The 21,775-nt window shown below is 41.9% G+C and overlaps 1 protein-coding gene across 5 annotated transcripts in view; it reads right to left on the bottom strand.

The window, feature by feature from the left end:
* CAB39L (calcium binding protein 39 like) overlaps positions 1–21,775 on the bottom strand; it is a 105,867-nt gene that overhangs the window by 25,369 nt on the left and 58,723 nt on the right. For 3 of the 5 annotated variants that reach the window (XM_073662701.1, XM_073662706.1, XM_073662704.1), the window contains exons 2-5: positions 18,924–19,065; positions 17,312–17,476; positions 15,953–16,071; positions 3,433–3,601 (exon numbers count right to left, since the gene is read on the bottom strand). In XM_073662701.1, coding sequence (XP_073518802.1) covers positions 3,433–3,601; positions 15,953–16,071; positions 17,312–17,476; positions 18,924–19,034 — 564 coding nt within the window. In that variant the 5' untranslated portion in view covers positions 19,035–19,065. Of the gene's footprint in view, positions 1–3,432; positions 3,602–15,952; positions 16,072–17,311; positions 17,477–18,923; positions 19,066–20,146; positions 20,214–21,775 lie in introns of all 5 variants that reach the window. The other 2 variants (XM_073662702.1, XM_073662705.1) reach the window with 1 other exon arrangement.

The following is a 21,775-nucleotide window of genomic DNA, read 5'->3' as shown; positions in this document are numbered from 1 at the left end:
TTTCCAAGTGATGCTAAAATCGCTTGGAAAGCGCTTGACAACCCGCATGCGGAAATGCATGTGAAGAACGCTTCAATTACGCTTGTCTCTGGCAGGTAAAACGCATGTACAATCCGCATGTACAATCCGCATGCGTTTTTCTGCCAGGGAGATGTATATACGCTCAGGAAAAATCTGGAGCATTTCTGCATCGTGGGCACATAGCCTTATGCTACAATCCTGCAGTCACTCTATATGACTGCAGACTTGTGAATCCTCACATCACGTGCACTGTGCAGATTCTCTGGTGCTGGTGGAGGTCATGAGACCTCAGGTACATGATTTGCATACTCCCGGCCACATTCCAACTAGATGTGTCTGGCCGCACTCAATATATTTATATTGAGCCAGGCCATGTCCATCTAGTCGGCAGGTGACCGCATATTTGCAAATCTCATACTTGCGGTCATGCTCCCGCCGATCCCAGCACCGGAGAATCCTCACAGCACGCACAATGTAAGGATTCACAAGTCTGCAGTCACATAGAATGACTGCACACTTGTAGCCTAAGGTCAGACAACCCCTTTAAACATAATGGAAGATTAATTGAATTCATATGAAACTTGCCCTAGTTTATACGTTTGGGTTTGAAATAGGAGACATCCAATGTGAGCTTCATTGGTAACTGAGACAGATTTATGTACGAGGACAATATCTGTACAGCGCTGCGGAACTTGTTGGCGCTAGATGAGCAATATGTTAAAGAAATATAACATGTAGTGATTGTAGTTAGATTCCCAAATCAAAAATGCATCTTAATTGGTACATGCGAATGTTATAAATGTGTCAAATGTGGCATTACCCCTGAAGATGCCAATTTCATGAAACATTTGGGGTGATATTTATCAGTACTGACTACTTCTTAGATAAATTCAGACTAGACAGTCTTAAAATGGGCCCAATGTGTCATAATGGTCCATGCAGTTTGATATAGCAGCTGTATTTTTAGACTGTCTAATCTAAGTTTACACCACTTATTAGTTGACTTACTTAATGCCAACAATTTACATCAGAATTTTAGCGCATTTCTTGGCACAAGGTGTCATACATTAGTCTACACCTGATTTTGCTAAACCTCAGACCTTTTTATTGAAGCTACGCCACCCCATTGGATAAGGCACAAAAAGTGTCAAAAATTCATGAATGAATGACAGTTTTTTTGGGTGAAAACTTCACCAGGATTGCTGATGCCGCAGGGTCAGGTGTCACAGAGGCTCATGGGCCATCCGAATATGATGTCGGCGGAGGGCTCAGGATCCAAATAATGCAGGCACGTGACTTGTGGCCGATTCAGACAAGTGGGTGTAATGAAGATATACTAGTACACTAAAAGTGCAGGCAAGATGGATCAGTAAATAGTCATCGCACCGGACAGCCCCTGATAGCAATGATAGAGAAGTGTTAGCAAATAGCATAAGGAAGTTTTATACTCACAGCAGAACTTGGTAATATATATTTATAAAATGTCAGCCTCCTTCCTTCCTTAGTAACTCATACAGGGAGAAGAAGTACAGACTGCTGGTGAAAAGTTCCTAATGACACCCATTTAGTCTAAACTAAAGTTAACTCATCATGTGCCAATACTCTGCTAATATCGCCACAACGGAGGGGCAGAATTAAAAAAAAAACAACAGAAACAAAAACGTTTTATTCTGTTCTGCAGCCACATCCTGTTTCCAGTTCAATATGAACCACTAGATGGTGGCCCGATTCTAACGCATCGGGTATTCTAGAACATGTATGCGGCCGACCAGGCGCAATCAGCAAAGCGGTGTTTAAATTTGGCGCCAATATTGGATTGGTCGCGGCCGCAACCAATCAGCGAACCGTGTTAGTGAGGACCGGAGAGCGTGTTTAAATTTGGCGCCAAAATCGCTGATCGTTCGCGGCCAGCGGCCGCGGCCAATCAGCAGAGCGTTGTTTAAATTAGGCGCCAATATCAGCGAACAGTGTTACTGAAGACCGGGCAGCGGCGCCTTCCCTCCCTTCACACTTGCCGTCGGGAGATCAGCGGCCCAAGCCGCTGATCTCCCGATGGTAGCCGCATGGGGGTCAGCGGCGCTGCAGGTCAGGGTATTTATGCTGATAGAAGTCGCCGCTGACCTCTGTGCAGAGCGCTGTTTAAACTTGGCGCCAATCTCGCTGATTGGTCACGGCCGGCGGCTGCGACCAATCAGCGAATCGTATTTCTGAGGACCGGGCAGCGGCGTTGCCTGTGCGGGTATTTCCGCTGCGAAGAGCCGGGAGATGGTCGGCTGCTCGCAGCTCAAGTATCCCGACTGGCGGCGCCGCTCACCGATCCTCCCTTCACACTTGCCGTCGGGAGATCAGCGGGCCAAGCCGCTGATCTCCCGACGGTAGCCGCATGGAGGTCAGCGGCGCCGCCCGTCGGGGTACTTGTGCTGACAGCAGCCGGTAGATGAGAGGCTAGCGCCGCTCATCTCCCGGCTGCATCGCCGCTGACTTCTGTCCGGCAGATGAGCCGCTAACGGCCGCCATCTTTTTCTGAAATCCCACGTCGCTGATTGGCCGCGGCTGGACCAATCAGCGATGCGGGATTTCCTGGACAGACGGACAGACAGATGGGATAAGACGATTATATATATTAGATTTGATGAAAAGTGTCCTTTTAAAGGAAATCTGTCAGCAGGATCACCCCTCCTAAGCCTTCTATATGGGCATGTAGGACATGAAAAGTTGAATAAAATGATACCTTCATATCTGGGAGCCGATGTTTTATTCCCGAGAAATCCACGTTTTTCTTAATATGTAAATGAGCCATTAGGATCTATGGGCCGGACATAGATCTCCACAAGAATCTGCCTCCAGAGATTATGTTAAATCAAAGCAGGCGTTTCCAGTGTGAGACATGTAATGACTGACAGTCTGCTTTCCTGATCTACATGTCTCACACTGCTAACTCCCCCTTTCATATACAATAGTCTCTGGAGGCAGATTCTCTGCGAGATCAGTGTCCAGCCCATAGATCTTAACGGCTCATTTAAGAAAAACATGGATTTCTCTGGAATAAGACATCGTATCACAGATATCAAGGTATAATTTTGTTCAGCTTCCTGAATATGACCTGCATACCCATATAGACGGCTCAGGAGGGTTGATCCTACGGACAGATTCCCTTTAAAATACAATAGTACACTCTTATCCCAACGCATATGGAACAAATGCTAGGAGGAACAGTTATATACTGTAATTAATAGAAGCAAATGTTTTATTCGCATTACTTTATAATGCATCAGGTCACTATAAACTCTGTCTTCGTGTAGTTTGCCGCATTTCATTACTGTCTTCTAATAACACAGCAAGGAAAATACTTTTGGTATGGAGATCTATTATAGGCGACATAAACACTGAGCAGAGCATTGAACAATTTACCTTAAATGTAGCAAAGGCATCGGAAGCTATGTCGAATGTTGACATTTCCACGTATTTAAAGAAGTCCTCAAATTGCTCCGAGTACAGGATGGTTTTGGCAAGCGGCTCATGGCGGACACATTCACGCAACATTATCCCACAATGTAAAGCCACTTGAGGAGATTCATACCTGGAAGAAATGTATACATTTTATTTTTTTTCGATTTTTACCTTTTTTTTAGCTCTAGCACCACTTACTCACAATAAAATGTCCAATATTATGCAAATACTAACCAAATGTTTCCCTCGCTCATGATTGTGACATTGTTGCCTGGCAACCTATAATAATAGCCGGAGTGCGCGTCTCACTGGCTATACATAGACCCCTCTCTTCCACATGACCTACTCACAGTTGGAGGTTTTGTTCGCTACTTTCCAGCTTGAAATGATACTAATCCTCCATGTAGATTTTTCTAAGAAACTTTCCAAACATTTTTTTTTCATTAGCAGAAGAAAAGGTAATTTATACATGAGAAAATGTAGTGTGACGATTGCTTAAGCAGAGGTACATCATGGGTCAGATCTCCAACCTCCCGGCCACAGATGACTCACGTCTGATTCTCTCGTTTGTGCGCTCTGATATTATCATATACAGGTTATTGCAGCGCTAGAGAGATATGAGAATACCAGGCACCTAAACAATGCTAAAGCTTGTCCCCTATTATAGGAGAGGATGTGCCAGCAGACATATATAATGGCTGGAGGGGTCCCTGGCAGAGACGAAAGCCAAAACCCTGGGCATGTGCTACTCCAAGACAATTACAGGGCTAAAAAAAAATGTTGTGATAAATCGTTAAAAGTAGAATATGTTCTCTCCTTTACAGATATTTCAATTTCATAAAAGGAAAAGGAGGTGATCATCTGGGTTTAATCATATGACCACCAGGGAATAATAGCGGTGTCCTGGGATTTTCACTGGAGCATCTACAATAGCTCCCACTAGAGGTAAGACCACATATATACATGGTCTACCAATAGACATGGATCGCTTAGAAACCCAGGTCTGATGAGCAGCAAGACCAGACAGACAGACAATGCCATTAGTCACACTCTACTGTATGAAAGCCACAGTGTAAAATACAACTTAAAGCCTCATTCAGACGTCCATGCATCATGGTCCGAGTACAGACTGCGATGCACGGGATGGCTGCGGGTCTCCTGACGCAAAACTGACAACCTTACATATGACTAGGAGGCTGTTGAGTTCAGGTTGGAATCCAGAGACAAGTCCATAAAGTCTGGGATTGGACCGTGATACATGGATGTTTGAATGAGGCTTAAAGGGGTTGTTCGGTAGTCTGTGTGACTGCAGACTTTTTGTACCCCCCCCCCCCCCAGTGCACGCACTGTATTGAGCCAGGTCGTGTCCACTAGACAGCCAAGTCACTAGACAGGCCGCGGCCTCGCTCAATACAAGTGTATGGATCGAGTGTCACACAAGGTGTGGGAAAGACTAAGTACAACACAAAGGGAAGAGGGAAAGGGAGCCCGGGGGGGGAAGTGCTCCTAGGCTGATCTAGTGTCACCCTGTCTCCACTAACGTCCCTGTATTGGTTCCTCACCAATTGCCGCACGTGTACCTCGCCCGGTCTTTCCCTGGCGTAAGGCTCAGGCTAGGAAAGGGAGGGGATGAGCACTAGTCAATCACCACTGTTAACTAAAGACAACAAGGGGGAACAAACAAGGGAAAATTGCTTAGCTTTAGTCAACTCCAGACAAATGCGCACACGTCTTCTAGCACCAGAGAGGAAGGAGTACTGCTCTTGCTCAAGCCTTCACAAGGAGTAATGAATATCGCCGGCACCTCCCTCTGGCACACAGCAGGTATTTATACACCCAGGCCAGGATGTTAATTAGCCAGAGGAAGGTAGCCACTGGGTCCTAGAGATACAGCTTCTAAGAATTCTGTAATGCCAAAGGAAGAGATCTCCTGCAACCAACTGAAGGGTGACTGTCTGTCACTTCTGACACACCCGTGACAGCGAGGCCACGCCCACTAGACAACTTTTGCCCGGGAATATGTATATCACATGCATCACTGCCTTTCCTGGCTCAGAAACGGACGAATCCTCGCAGCGCACAGGGCATGGGCTGGGAGGATGCATAAGTCTGCAGTCGCAAAAAGTGACTGCAGACTTATCAATATAGACTGGACAACCCCTTTAAAGGGGTTCAGTAATACACTCATTGCTAAGGGTCCAACCCTCTTTGCTTCACAGAATGAAGGGGCTGCAATGGTCGCTGGAGAGCAGTATCCCCGTCATTGTTTACACAAGCACAGCAGCTTGTCCATATAGGAGACTGTGCCTCAAGCATCCATTTAAAGTAACAAGAGGATACCCATCATAAAGAATAGCAGGTATCTACTGAGCATGTGCCATGAAAAAAATACAAGATGCACGGTGGCTCAGTGATTAATACTGTAGTCTTGCAGCGCTGGGGTCCTGGGCTTAAATCCCACCAAAGACAACATCTGCAAGATGTTTGCATGTTCTCCCCGTGTTTGTGTGGGTTTCCTCCAGGTTCTCTAATTTCCTCCCACACTCCAGAGACATACTGATAGGGAATTTAAACTGTGAGCCCCAATGGGGACAGTGATGATGTCTGTAAAACGCTGTGGAATTAATAGTGCTAAATAAGGGAGTACAAAAAAGTAAATAACATTTATTGGCAAAATAAGCACACTACATGTAGATGTTCAGGGGGTGATATGGGGACCAGCGAGCACTTTTGTAAATTGATTGCATTTGACAACTTATTTTAGGATTTTTAACCCCCGAGCTATGATTGACATTGTAGGAAAAACCCTTTAAAGTACTATTACACAGGCATCAGAACTTTGCTGAAACGGACAGTGGCCCTAGTTCTAGGACTGCCATTGATCTAACTTATCTGACATACCGATTGACAGATAATTGATTGTAAAGTAAAGGATGCCATTTTCTTGTATTTGGCCTATATATTCATATAAAAGCAAAAAAAAGTGAATAAATCATACTACAAAGCAGATTGTGAAGCAGGCCAGGATGGGCCAGCAGGGTCTAATAGTCTGCTGATGAATTACAGGTTTCTAAAAGTGGTATTTTGGTCAGGTTCAAAAAATAAGGTTATGGGAATGTAGGCAAGCAGACACCAAATAAATCTTAGCAACAGAAAAACTACAGCAAATATAAAATATAATGCTGCAATTCCAACGTGCTGACTGATGAAATGTAATGTATGTGGTGCATTGGTAAAGTATCAGTAAGCTTGACGACTGGGGATGTCTGTGGGAGCAAGACCAAAACTAGATGACACGAAATCTGCCCAGAGAATCCTTACTGTTCCCGGTTCAGTGGTGAGTATCTCCCTGGTCCATGATGAGCTTACAGCATTTGGGCCAAGATGATTTGTTAGCTGTCATTATATTAATGCCTCAATCTCATTCACCAACCACAATGGAAGCTTTGTCCAAAGCATAAAGATGTGAATCTGCTAAAACAGATGATGGTGACTCTTCCCCAATGGAAGATGTTAGCAAAAAGAAGGATTTGGCATAAATGGGTTTAAAAAGGCTGAGCCTTTTTACTGTGGGAGATAATCCAGAGGTACAGGAGTCCTGGCACAGCTTAATTTCCTTTCCTCATTGAAAACATATGCACGCTCAGCTAAGCGAAGAGTGCATGTATATGGGGAGTCAAAGGGAATAATAGCTAACAGAAAGAGCTTGATATGGCAGCACAGTGGCTCAGTGGTTAGCACTGTTGCTTTGCAGTGCTGGGGTCCAGGGTTTTAATCTCACCAAGGGCAACATCTGCAGGGAGTTTGTATGTTCTCCCCGTGTTTGTGTGGGTTTCCTCCGGGTTCTCCGGTCTCCCCTACACTCCAAAAACATACTGATAGGGAATGTAGATTGTGAGCCCCAATGGGGACAATGATGATAATATCTGTAAAGCGCTGTGGAATTAATGGCGCTATACAAGTGAGTAAAATAAATAAAATAAAAAAATACATACAGTGCCTACAAGTAGTATTCAACCCCCTGCAGATTTAGCTGGTTGACACATGCGGAATTAACTTGGCATTGTGACATTTGTACTGTAGATCAGCCTGGAAGTGGGAAATGCACTGCAGTAAATTTTTTTTTTTTTTTTAAAACGTTAAAAGTTAATTCAGAGTGTCATTTATTATTCAACCCCTCAAACCACAAGAATTCTGTTTGGTCCCCCTAAAGTATTAAGAAGTAGTTCAGGCACCAAGAATAATGAGCTTCACATGTGTGGATTAAAGATCTTTTGCCAGCCTTTTCTGACTATTTAAGACCCTCCCAAACTTGTGAATAGCACTCAGACATGGTCAACATGGGAAAGACAAAGGAGCATTCCAAGGCCATCAGAGACAAGATCGTGGAGGGTCACAAGGCTGGCAAGGGGTACAAAACCCTTTCCAAGGAGTTGGGCCTACCTGTCTCCACTGTTGGGAGCATCATCCGTAAGTGGAAGGCTTATGGAACTACTGTTAGCCTTCCACGGCCTGGACAGCCTTTGAAAGTGTCCTCCCGTGCCGAGGCCAGGCTTGTCCGAAGAGTCAAGGCTAACTCAAGGACAACAAGGAAGGAGCTCCGGGAAGATCTCATGGCAGTGGGGACATTGGTTTCAGTCAATACCATAAGTAACGTACTCCACCGCAATGGTCTCCGTTCCAGACGAGCCTGTATGGTACCTTTACTTTCAAAGCGTCATGTCAAGGCTCGTCTACAGTTTGCTCATGATCACTTGGAGGACTCTGAGACAGACTGGTTCAAGGTTCTATGGTCTGATGAGACCAAGATCGAGATCTTTGGTGCCAACCACACACGTGACGTTTGGAGACTGGATGGCACTGCATACGACCTCAAGAATACCATCCCTACAGTCAAGCATGGTGGTGGCAGCATCATGCTGTGGGGCTGTTTCTCAGCCAAGGGGCCTGGCCATCTGATCCGCATACATGGAAAGATGGATAGCACGGCCTACCTGGAGATTTTGGCCAAGAACCTCTGCTCCTCCATCAAGGATCTTAAGATGGGTCGTAATTTCATCTTCCAACAAGACAGCGACCCAAAGCACACAGCCAAGAAAATCAAGGCCTGGTTCAAGAGGGAAAAAGTCAAGGTGTTGGAGTGGCCTAGTCAGTCTCCTGACCTTAACCCAATTGAAAACTTGTGGAAGGAGCTCAAGAATAAAGTCCACATGAGACACCCAAAGAACCTAGATAACTTGGAGAAGATCTGCATGGAGGAGTGGGCCAAGATAACTCCACAGACCTGTGCCGGCCTGATCAGGTCTTATAAAAGACGATTATTAGCTGTAATTGCAAACAAGGGTTATTCCACAAAATATTAAACATAGGGGTTGTATAATAATTGACCCACACTTTTATGTTTAAAATTTAATAAAATTCAACTGAGCAACATAACTTTTTGGTTTGTAAGATTTATGCTTCTGTTCATAAAACCTACTCTCGTTTGCAGTTTGAAGGCTCTAACTTATTTGCATCTTATCAAACCAGCTAAATCTGCAGGGGGTTGAATACTACTTGTAGGCACTGTATATCTATTCTGATGACCTAGTCTCAGGATTGATCATCGATATCAAACAGTGGGGGTCCGACACCACTATCGATCAGCTGTTATTAGCTCCGGCTGGATGTAAACATTGAGCGCAGCTCTGCGCCGTTTAACGCCAAGAAAAGTACATCAGTAACACAAAACTTTATGCAAATTATAAAAGACAGTTAAGCTGCTGCTCGTTAGCAACATGCCCTGTTCTGGGTTCTGTGCCGGTAACCTGACTATACAGCACCTGGAAGCAAAGAGAATTCAAATAGGGGCCAGTGTTACCCAGAGGTGAGCGAGAACGTGAGAACTGGGGCTCAAAAATAACACAAATCACTGTACCAGTTCAAGTGCAAAAGAAACTGCGTCCTCACTAAATATCTGACATCATAGAGACCAGTCAGACGTTCTGATCTTTAAAAGTCCGAATACTGAGATCCCCACAGGTTGTTAAAGGGAAAGGCAGGTGAGCTGAGCCGACTGCTGCTCTATTTGGAGACTGGTGTAAGATTTAAGTAGAAACTCAATGGCCCCAATTCATCAAGATTTACATTTTGCACGCCATTCTTGATAATGTGTACATTGGCGTAAGATATGCCAAATTCTTAAAGGTCCTTGCTCCTCTTGATGAATTTGGCACATCTTTTCAGCTGCCGTGCACCATCACAAGAAATGTGCTCTGGTCGGAGCCTCAATTATACCGTACTTCTGTTGTAATTACGCCACTTGTTTGGCATAAACTATGATGAACTGGTCAGCCTCGCACAGTCATGCCCCATTTTCCATGAAGATTTGCCCACTATTATAAATTTGGTGAACCGGTTACTGAATCTGCCTAGTCCTAACTAAAATGGCATAAAAAACGCAAAAGTAAAAAAAAACAAAAACAAAGAAAGTTTGTACAATTACAATTTGTACAAAAAAATTAAAGAAAAGACTAGGAAGGTGGAGGATCTAAGGACTTCTTGGAATACCCCTTTAGGGAATTTTAGGACACTTTTTAAAAAGGTCATTGCAGTTTTTAATGCTATTTTTGGAGCCAAAGCCAGAATTAGATCCAGCAAGAGGAAAAAGTAGAAGTCCTTCCAAATATTTCCCATTCCTTTTGAATAAGCTTATGGCTTTTGCTTAAAGAAGCACTTCCATCAAAAATATTAACATCTTAATATATTGCAATTATCATATTATATAGCACTGTGCACTTACAATTGCTCATTTTGCCTTTCTACCCACTAATTCTTCTCTTTTCCATTAGGTCTATGACATCACGTGATTAAAAACTGACTAGTTTATGTTTCTATGTAAAAACAGGAGATCAATTTTCCCTGCATGACTCATCAGTCACTGCAAAAGTCCCTGGCAGGGGGGAGGGGAGCAGCTGGTCAGGAGGTGAAGAGGGGGATGACTCATGCAGTGAGAAGAGACTTTCTGTTTCTACAGAGAAAAGAGAAGAATTAGCTGGTAGAAAGGCAAAATGAGCAATTGTACACTACCTGACAGAAGTTATGTCGCTTATCCATTTTATGTAAATAAAAGCTTATAACCGGGCGTTAAATTAAATTCATCCATTGGTTTTATAAATTATTCTTTTGAAAGCTGAAACCCTCCCAAATTTGGTTTTGGTTAAGAAAATAAATTGGCATCAATACTGAAATACTGATCATTTAATGAACACAGAATGGTCAGATTTTGGCAAGACAAAAGTTTTGTCGCCCACAGAAAGTAATGTGATATTCAAACAAATAATTATCTTAAAATACAAATATATGTTGCATAACATTTGTGAATGATGTGGTGTTATTAGAGTCATATTTAATATTTTGTGTGACTTCCATGAGCTTGAAGGACTGCATCCATGCGGTTCAACAATGATTCATACAATTTATTAATGAAGTCATCAGGAATAGCAGAGAATGCCGTCTTACATGCCTCCCAGAGTTCATCTAGATTCTTTGGCTTTGTCTTCCAAGCTTCCTCTTTCATCCTACCCCAAACATGCTGAATGATGTTCATGTCTGGTGACTGGGCTGGCCAGTCCTTGAGCACCTTGATCTTTTTTGCCTGGAGGAACTTTGTTGTAGAGATGGATGTATGAGATGGAGCACCATCCTGCAGCAGTATTTGACCCCTTTTATGATTTGGAATGTAAGAGGTAGCTAATACTACTTGATATTTTAGGCTATTGATATTGCCTTCCACCTTGCAAATGTTTCGCACACCCCCATACTGAATGTAACCCCAGACCATGATCTTTCCACCACCAAATGTAACTGTTTTCTGGGTGTATTTTGGATCCATACGGGCTCCAGTAGGTCTCCTGCAGTATTTGCGGCGGCTGTGGTGTAATTCTACTGAAGATTCATCAGAGAAATCCACCTTCTGCCACTTTTCCAGCGTCCATCTGTTTAGCAGGCTGTGGGACTTTGCAAATGCCGCACGTTTTTTTATTTGCCTTTTGTTTAGTGCTGGCTTCTGGGCGCTGATTCGACCATGGAGGCCATTTTGAGACATAATCCTACAAACTGTCCTAGTTGACACAGGGACTTGAGGTGACCAGGCCTGTTAGAGCTCTGATGCAGTGGAAGAGGGGCTTGTTTTGGATTTTCTAACCAACAAACGTTCCTCCTGAGCAGTTGTCTTGCTGGGTCTGCCGGACCTGGGCTTGTCAAACACATCTCCAGTCTCTTCAAATCTTTTTTTTAATTCTTTGTACTTGACGCTGAGATACATTAAAGGTGCCAGCCACCTCTGCAGTGGATCTGGTCTTCAGCCTCTTGATAATCAAGGCTTTGGTCGCAGGGTGGATTTTTGGCATGTTGTCAGAGCTCAAGTTGCAGTTAAAGTGAAGGTCTGGGGTGCTGGGTTTCTTTTTATACACACCCACTAATTAACCAATGATTTACTGAGCACTGGTGAGGATGTAAACTAGGATTGGGTGCATTATATGACCAGGCAACAAAACTTTTGTCTGGGCAAAATCTGACCATTCTGTGTTCATTAAATGATCAATATTTCAGCATTGATGCCAATTTATTTTCTTAACCTAAACCAAATTTGGGAGGGTTTCAGCTTTCAAAAGAGTAATTTATAAAACCAATGGATGAATTTAACGTCAGGTTATAAGCTTTTATTTACATAACATGGATAAGAAACATAACTTCTGTCAGGGAGTGTAAGTACACAGGGCTATATAATATGAGAATTGCAGTATATTAAGAGAATAAAAACTTTGATGGCAATGCTTCTTGAAAAGCCGCTACAAACTTCAGCATTTTACGGTCTTGAAAAAAACCCCATTATGAATTGCTCTTTTTTTAATAGATATGGTACATGGATTTTTAGTGCATCTTTCTCTATAAACAACACCTATATCAAAATACATGGGAACACTACCAGGCCTAGAGGATTCTGTATTTAGAAAAAAAAACAAAAACAGCAGGGACCTCAAAACCTAAAAAAAAGGCCAAATACACATACAAAAAAGCCCTGCTATTAAAACAGTGAGTGAAACCACCATGTATATTAAAGATATGGCTTTGAAAAAGAAATAGAATATGAAATAGCTGTCAATGACAATGTAGATAGTTATATGGAAAAGAAAATGATGACAAGGATGATGTGTTAGGAGCTCCATTAGTTAGGATATGACAACTTCTGACGTGTGACCTTAGATTTACATTGCTATTGTCGGAGTGCATGCAATGACAATGTCTGACCTTTAATTGGAAGCTCTGCAGGTCACTTGTTAATCCATTGATCGGTGTATATGACCATATGGTCAAAACACCTAAACTGTGGAATTCCAACACAAGCCGAGTGGAAACTGGGATAATGAATGATTAACAAGCCAATGAAATATTAACAAAGCTACTTCCATCAAGTAAGTGACACAGAGAAGTGGCTCAGTATTCTGCAGCACTCTGACTTCCTCCAGCGGAGATGTGACAGCTCGGCTATTTCAGGAAGCCGTCCACGGGCAGCAGCCCTGATCTGCTGTTACTTGATTAAATTACTGGATGCATTTGACTTACCTTTAGCAATTAAATAGCCCTGGCTCACAAGAGCACTGAAACATATACCGGATTACAATTTTCCTTCCGACGGCTGTTGCATGTTAAACTAGCAATATACCTAGATTTCAGACAGTCTAACTAGAGCCCTAACGTTTTCTGAAATAAACATTTCCCCTTTAAAAAATAAAATTAAAAATCAGAAGTAGAAAATAAAAACGATTACTAGAATTGTTCTCTTCTTTCAATATGTTTTGACTTCTATTCAGCTGCTAATATTTTTAGGAAAACTGCAGAAAAATATGGTCCCCAATGCAGATTTTTTTGTTGGTGTCAACCGGCTTTCAAAGATTAAAAGGGTTTGTCTTCTGATGATAAATGGTTAAAATCACAATCTGCTTGTGAAAACAATCAACTTTGCAATTTACATTATTCAAAATATCGTAATGATTTTTTACATTTTATTGTTCGCTGCTAGCTGCCTCGGTTAACAGTCACCACTGATACTATCAGAAGTGGTCGGTCCCCTGGGCCAGGAGCACAATGTGTACAAGCTCTTTCCAATAGAGATTGTAAGCGCTACCCTGAAGCAGGCTGGAACTCTGGATCTGGCCAGCTTCAGTACTTCTGTGCTCCTTCGATGCTTCAGAGATATTTGGGCCTCCAGCACATCCATGCCATTGGTCCAAACTATCAGGAGCACATTGCCCTCAGGCAAGCAGGAAGCCAGGAGGCTGGGGAGTAATGTGCTCCTGATTGACAACTTGGGACACCCCCCTTTAAGCATATCAAAAAATGGAGTAGCACACAGTACACCAAGATATTTGCAAACATGGAATACATGAAATGCAAACTGTGTTACTGCCATACAGAATATACTCATAAAACTTGAGATACTTAGCGCACATCTTGGCCAATTTGCGCTGGTTAGGGTCCATCAAAAAAATCAAAAAAGCAAACTTTGTTGCAGCAAGTGGGCACACACAAATTGATCAACTTGTGAGCGAAGTACCTTTTTACAAGTATATTGTACATTGCAATTAAGCAGTTTACACTTCATGTATTCAATGCTTGCACTTGTACCTTTTGAGATATGTATAATATACACTGCTCAGAAAAATAAAGGGAACACTGAATAACACATCCTAGATCTGAATGAATGAAATATTCTCATTGAATACTTTGTTCTGTACAAAGTTGAATGTGCTGACAACAAAATCACTCAAAAATCATCAATGGAAATGAAATTTATTAACAAATGGAGGCCTGGATTTGGAGTCACCGCAAAATTAAAGAGGAAAAACACACTACAGGCTGATCCAACTTTGATGTAATGTCCTTAAAACAAGTCAAAATGAGGCTCAGTATTGTGTGTGGCCTCCACGTGCCTGTATGACCTCCCTACAACGCCTGGGCATGCTCCTGATGAGGTTGCAGATGGTCTCCTGTGGGATCTCCTCCCAGACCTGGACTAAAGCATCCGCCAACTCCTGGACAGTCTGTGGTGCAACGTGACGTTGGTGGATGGAGCGAGACATGATGTCCCAGATGTGCTCAATCGGATTCAGGTCTGGGGAACGGGCGGGTCAGTCCATAGCTTCAATGCCTTCATCTTGCAGGAACTGCTAACACACTCCAGCCATATGAGGTCTGGCATTGTCCTGCATTAGGAGGAACCAAGAGCCAACCGCACCAGCATATGGTCTCACAAGGGATCTGAGGTTCTCATCTCGGTACCTAATGGCAGTCAGGCTACCTCTGGTGAGCACATGGAGGGCTGTGCAGCCCTCCAAAGAAATGCCACCCCACACCATTACTGAACCACTGCCAAACCGGTCATGCTGAAGGATATTGCAGGCAGCAGATTGCTCTCCACAGCGTCTCCAGACTCTGTCACGTCTGTCACATGTGCTCAGTGTGAACCTGCTTTTATCTGTGAAGAGCACAGGGCGCCAGTGGCAACTTTGCAAATTCTGGTGTTCTGTGGCAAATGCCAAGAGTCCTGCATGGTGTTGGGCTGTGAGCACAACCCCCATCTGTGGACGTCGGGCCCTCATACCACCCTCATGGAGTCGGTTTCTAACCGTTTGTGCACACACATGCACATTTGTGGCCTGCTGGAGGTCATTTTGCAGGGCTCTAGCAGTGCTCCTCCTGTTCCTCCTTGCACAAAGGCGTAAGTAGCGGTCCTGCTGCTGGGTTGTTGGCCTCCTATGGCCCCCTCCACGTCTCCTGGTGTACTGGCCTGTCTCCTGGTAGCGCCTCCAGCCTCTGGACAATACGCTAACAGACACAGCAAACCTTCTTCCCACAGCTCGCATTGATGTGCCATCCTGGATGAGCTGCACTATCTGAGCAACTTCTGTGGGTTTGTTGAGTCCGTCTCATGCTACCACGAGTGTGAAAGCACAACCAACATTCAAAAGTGACCAAAACATCAGCCAGAAAGCATTGGTACTGAGATGTGGTCTGTGGTCCCCACCTGCAGAACCACTCCTTTATTGAGGGTGTCTTGATAATTGCCAATAATTTCCATCTATTGTCTATTCCATTTGCACAACAGCATGTGAAATTGATTGTCAATCAGTGTTGCTTCCTAAGTGGACAGTTTGATTTCTCAGAAGTTTGATTTACTTGGAGTTATATTCTGTTGTTTAAGTGTTCCCTTTATTTTTTTGAGCAGTTCATATATATGCACATCAAAATACACACACATGGCAACTGGCTCCTGTTCACATTTGCTTCATTCTGTTAGGTCATGCTGGTCAGATTTTTTTTTGTAGCAACCCCTTTAAGCAGTGACAAATTAATTGCTCATATATCGCTGTAATTTTTACAGAGGAGGTTGTTATGTGACACCTCCATTACCGTTATGGTTCTGTGATTTATAACTCACCCTTTGAGTAGCATAAAGAGGATATGTTGATGGGAGCTAATATATTCCACTGTGGGAGAGCGCGTGCCAATCTGTCTTCTCAAAATATTGTTGAATATCTGGGAGACATCCTTCTTGCCCTGCAACGTGTATTATTAATTATTAGATGTCACCGACAGGTGGAGGGATATAAAATGCAGAAGAAAAGTTTACATTGAAAAAAAGACCATAGCAAAAGCACAAACATCAATGTGATTTGTTCGTTTTTCTGTAGGCTAGGTCTAAATAGTAATCTGCACAACGTGAGATAATAATGGCTCATAGTAACTGCAACCTGCTGTCACACCAAGACAATTACTCAAGAGTAATACCAGAGGGATGATGCAAAGCAGATTGAAGAAAAGATGCTCTTGCGCTGTCATTTTATGGAAAATTACAGTGAAACCTCCACCACTCAAAACTGGGGTCACAAATGGTCTTCAAAGGGTCCTCTCAAAGAAAAGGTAAATTTACAAAATAAAAAAAGAAAATCAGTTCTTCTCAAACATGGTCTTTTGGAGAACTTTTGCTGAAATAAAACGGAGAAGTCCTATGTAAATAATCAATAAAATCAGGCTGTTGGCACTTTTGCTGTCTTACTAAAAACGGACATACTGGAGGCACTTCATAGCCCCCTCAACAAAAGTCTCGGATTCTTATTACTCCCTTTATTCAAATTGTCTGACATATAAAAGGCATAATATTGACCCTAGCTGAATTTGCACAAAAGTTCAGCAACTTTTGTGGACTTTGCGCCAAATTTGTCAAAATGATGCACAATATTTGATGAATTTGGCACAAATTAAAAGTTGCCCCTTTTCCGTTCTTTTGTGCCTTTATAGATTATGTTCACACAGTTTTTTTTAAAGGTGTCCAAAAATGATGAGATTTTCAAACAGAAACCTCTGGGAAACGCCTCTTTTTTTTTGCGGGGGTTTTTTTTTCATAAAGTGGTCTTGAAGGTTTTCTTTTTCGAGAAGCATTTTTTTGCAGCCTTTTGATTTGATAGTGCCTAATCTGGACTGGATTCCAACAAAATCCATTTCAGGGAAGTGAAGGGCACTTTTTTTTCCCCCACCAGGCGTTTTTCAAAAACATCTTAAGAAAAAGCAAAAAAACCCAAAAAGGACAAATAACCCCTCATATAAACAGTAAAGTGGAATTTCCAAAGAGATGAATAGGAAGACTTTTTCACGTGGTTTTGAAGAAAGTTTTGGAGGAGGATTTAGGAGTGGAGCGGCTCTAAAAACCCATCAAAAACTGTGTGAACAGTAAAGTAAAAAGCTTTCAATGAGCTCTGGGTATGAAGAAGTAATAATTAGTTGTATAAATGATACCTACCTCAAAGTCTATGAGGTGCAGATCAGCTATCAATGTCACTAATAGGCCACTGTTGTACAGTTCTTGTGCTAGCTGAGCCACGGTTTCTGTCTGGGGCTCTTTGTCTCCCGTACCACATAAAATTTCTTTTGTGGCTTGAAGTGACTTGGAAACCTCTTCAGAAGCCTGTTAGAAACAAAAAAAAAAAACACAAAACAAATTTAGCAAAAACACTAAATAAAATTTCAAGGCAAATATAAAAAAACTGGACTGTTGCTAAGGCCTCATTCAGACATCCAGGATTTCCGCAATGTACATGGACCTTTGTACATCAGTGTTTTGGATAGGATTTTCATCAGTGCTTGGTCAATGTGCCAGTTCTTACCATCAGTGATTGCATGTTTTTCTCAATATCGGACATGAAATCAGAATAAACCTTTCCCACCTTAGGTCAATTAGGATTACCATCATTTTTAATATTTGCAAAATGCCAGAATAATGAGAGAAAATGTTTTAAGGCATTGTTATTACTTACTTCAAAGTCAAAAGTTTACATACATTTCATTAGTATTTGGTACCATTACCCTTAAACTGAATGACTTGGGTCAAACATTTGGGATATCCTTCCACAAGCTTCTCACAATAGTTGGTTGGAGTTTGGGCCCATTCCTCCTGACAAAACTGGTGTAACTGATCCAGGTTTGTAGGTTGCCTTGCTCGCACCTGTCTTTCCAGCTTTGTCCATATATTTTCAATAGGATTGAGATCAGGGCTTTGTGATGGCCACTTCAAAACATTGACTTTGTTATCCTTAAGCCACTTTGTTACCATTTTGGCAGTATGCTTCGGGTCATTGTCCATTTGGAAGACCCATTTCTGCCCAAGCTTTAACTTCCTGGCTGATGTCTTGAGATGTTGCTTCAGTATTGCACATAATCTTCTTTTCTCAAGGTCTTTAGCTTTTGTCCTTGGGTTGATATGCACATGTTGGACCAAAGCACGTTCATCTCTGGGACACGGAACCAGTCTCCTTCCTGAGCGGTATGATGGCTGGACATTCCCATCTTGTTTGTACTTGTGTATAATTGTTTGTACAGATGAATGAGGCACCTTCAGGTATCTTGAAATTGTACCCAAGGATGAGCCAGACTTGTGTCCACAATTCTCTTCCTGATATCTTGGCTGATTTCTTTAGAATGTCCCATGATGCTACACAAAGAAGCAGTGTGTTTCAGGTGTGCAATAAAATACATCCACAGGTGTGTCTCTAATTAACTCAGATGTTGCCAAAAAAACTATCAGAAGCTTCCAAACACATGACATCATCATATGGGCAGTCCGGAATTGTTAGTGTCCAACATTTGTAACCAATGTGCCAATATTCCCCACCAACCTTCCAAAGGAAAAAGTTATTCAATATCCCCAGGATTGGGGACAACATGCTGATAACTTGTCGGAGTTCAAGACCCCACCGATCTTAGGATCGTAAGTGTCCCAGTGGTCGGAGGAACTCTAATGACCAGCAAGTTATGCCCTATACTATGGGCCCATGTCCATGGATAGGGAAGAACTTGTTATTTTGGGAATAACCCTTTAAATACAAATGTAAATCTCATGACATATTAGATCTTACTTTCTCTGTCTTCTTGTCCTGCTTCTCTAATAAGGCCATATTCTCCTTCAGAGTTTTCACAATTTCTGCAGGATTCTTGTGTGATTTGCTGAACAATGGCATTTTCTTCATTTTTCGTGCTTTGTATCAACGTAATAGTATCCTTAAAAGGAAGACAAAACATATTATTAAGCCACACTGTGGAAAAAATGCTAGTTTTACATACAATAACTAATATATATGCCCATATCTGTATGTAGCAATAAATATATACCACATTAGAGGGGTCAAAAAAGTACATGTAAAATGTAATGCTATTACACCAATATATATTGGCAAGTACATTTTTATATCTGTACCACAAGATGCATGAAAAGCAGCCAAGAATAGACACTGACACATTGAAAAAAATACAGGAATATTACAAATATTCTAACTATTAAACAAAATAACTGAGTTTTGCTGCACTCGGGACTGATAACATATGACATTTTGATAATATGTAAATGGTAAGAAAACTGAAGCAAAGAAGTGGAAAGTGCTCCATGTACTCCGTAACATGAATATATAAATGACATTACGCCAAATGGAAGCAGATTACAGTCACATGGGTGCAATTATAGAACCATTGCAAAAGCTCTATAGCCAAATATTGCCTCTATTCAGCAGAACCAGTTAATGGATTTATATTAGGTTCAATTTTTATGAAAGACTAATTTACAATGGGAAACTGACTATTAGGAATGACCGTCAGTACATTTACAATCCATGATAAAAAAAGGAGGGTTGATCTCATTGAACCTTAATAGGCAAAATGAAGCAAGTGCCTGCGTTGTACAGTCATGTACCACAGGTTCCAGCTAAGTAAGGGTACGGTCACACAGTTTTTTATGTAGATTTTTCTTGCTGAAAAATCCATGTAAAAAAATACCAAATCGCTGTACAAACTAATTTTTGACACTTTTTTTTAATATATTGTGGCATTTTTTTCTGCTGCAGATAATTCAGAAGTCAAAATTTGGCCTTTACCCCCCCCCCCAAAGTAGAAATATCTGAAAAATTAACAAGTTGCTTCTTTCTTCATGTGGAAAAATTAAGCAGTACGATGTGCACTATAGGTGTTTTCGTTGAAACTAACAGGAAGCTTATTCAGAGAATATTTGAAGAGGTTTTTTCATTTGAGGCAGAATCTGCTACAAAGTCAATGTAAAAAAAAAAAAAAAAAAAAATCAGTGTGAACATACCTGTGGGCTTTTTGATGTGGATTTTGAATGGTATGATTTGGCATATATTTTTCTGGCTGAAAAATCCCTGTAAAAAAAAAAAAAAAAAAAAAAATCTGGGGTCTTTTTTACATTTATTTTTTTCTTTGTATATCAGGCGTAATTTTTTTCTGCTGCTATTAATTCAGTAGTCAAATTTGGAGTATTTTTACCTAAGAAGAATTGACACGCTGGTTCTTTTTTTTCACGTGGTTAAAAAAAAAAAAAACAGCATCGTGTGCAGTAGAAGAAGCGAGTTTTCCCATTGAAATGAGGTCAAAAACTATTTGAAGTGGTTTTTGGGGTGGAAGAGAGAAGTACATTTCCTGCTGTGCAGGTACATTGTGAAGTCTAGGGACCCATCTGAGCGAGGTCACCTTGTGGTGACAGATGGGCTCAAACAATTGACATTAAATTTGCACTAAGAACATCCAAAAAGGTATAGCAAGTATAGTAGCAATGCAATTTAAAAGAATCAAAATATTCCATGTTTGTATAAATCTTTGTGCCCCGAGGCTGCTGCTTTTCCTTTGTGTATGTCTACCTATACAGAAAAGAGGTAAAAATTGGACTGATACTCCAGCAAGAGCAAAAAGTGACAGCTATCAGCATATAGTACAAAAAAATCCTGTTCGGACAATGCAACTAAAAGTAAAATAAAAATAAAAAATAAAAAAAAACAGCTGGCGGTTTTCAGGCTTTGCTGCACTGGACTATAAAGTAACGTCAGCTTTATTACCAGTCAGCTGAAAACAAAAATCAATACACAGAATAGTCATAAAAATAAGCCAGGAAAAACAATGAATGCAGTGTCAATAGAAACTGATACCCTGCCCAGTCAGTCACATGGGATGGATGACAAAAACCAAAGCCACAAACACATGTCACTCCGGCTGACGACAGATCACCCTTTCAGGGCGTATAGCCACAGTGACTGTCCCGGCACGAGACTGAGAACGTGCCCCCGCAATAAGCATCACTTCTGTTGTAGTGCAATGACCAGACGTACCACGCTGTGCATGGAAAATGAGCATTTGCAATAACACTTCTACTTTCCATTTGTACCCACTCAAAGGCAAGTCTTATCTCTCCGAACCTGGCAGTCTCATATTTTACAAAGAGTGGGAACGCTTGGAAACATCGGAGCTGCTCCGGAAGAATACTTCTTTTTGATAATTATTGTAGTCGAACAAAAAGATTTGTGCTTCTCTAGTCCAGCGTCGTCTAGTCTGGTCCTCCGAAGCAGACAGAGTAGTCATCACTTTTGATAACGGCATCGTCAAAGGCGCTTGCACTTACTAGACAATATCATGATGCTGCGTTGCGACACACATCATAAAGTTGCATGAGACCTAGTGGCTGGGACTCACACAATACCGTGATGGCACAGGGCCTAGTAAGCACCAGAGGCTCCCAGGATGCCAGCCACAGATTGCCCTGCTTCGGCAGCCACTGAGGACAGGACGCCAAACCAGGGTAGCACAGTTATTTTCTTTTTGCTTAACCCTATTGCTAATATAAGAAAAAAGGCCACAATCAGCTAAAATTAATAAATAAAAAATCTCTAAGATACTCAGATGTCTATATCCCATACTACAAACCTTAAAGGGG

The sequence above is a fragment of the Phyllobates terribilis genome, unplaced genomic scaffold, assembly GCF_046119375.1.
Source record: "Phyllobates terribilis strain yellow unplaced genomic scaffold, ASM4611937v1 Scaffold_2__4_contigs__length_985480577, whole genome shotgun sequence".
NCBI classification, from domain to species: domain Eukaryota; kingdom Metazoa; phylum Chordata; class Amphibia; order Anura; family Dendrobatidae; genus Phyllobates; species Phyllobates terribilis.
The sequence above is the reverse complement of the archived record's forward strand: the minus strand, read 5'-3'. Positions and strand labels throughout refer to the sequence as shown.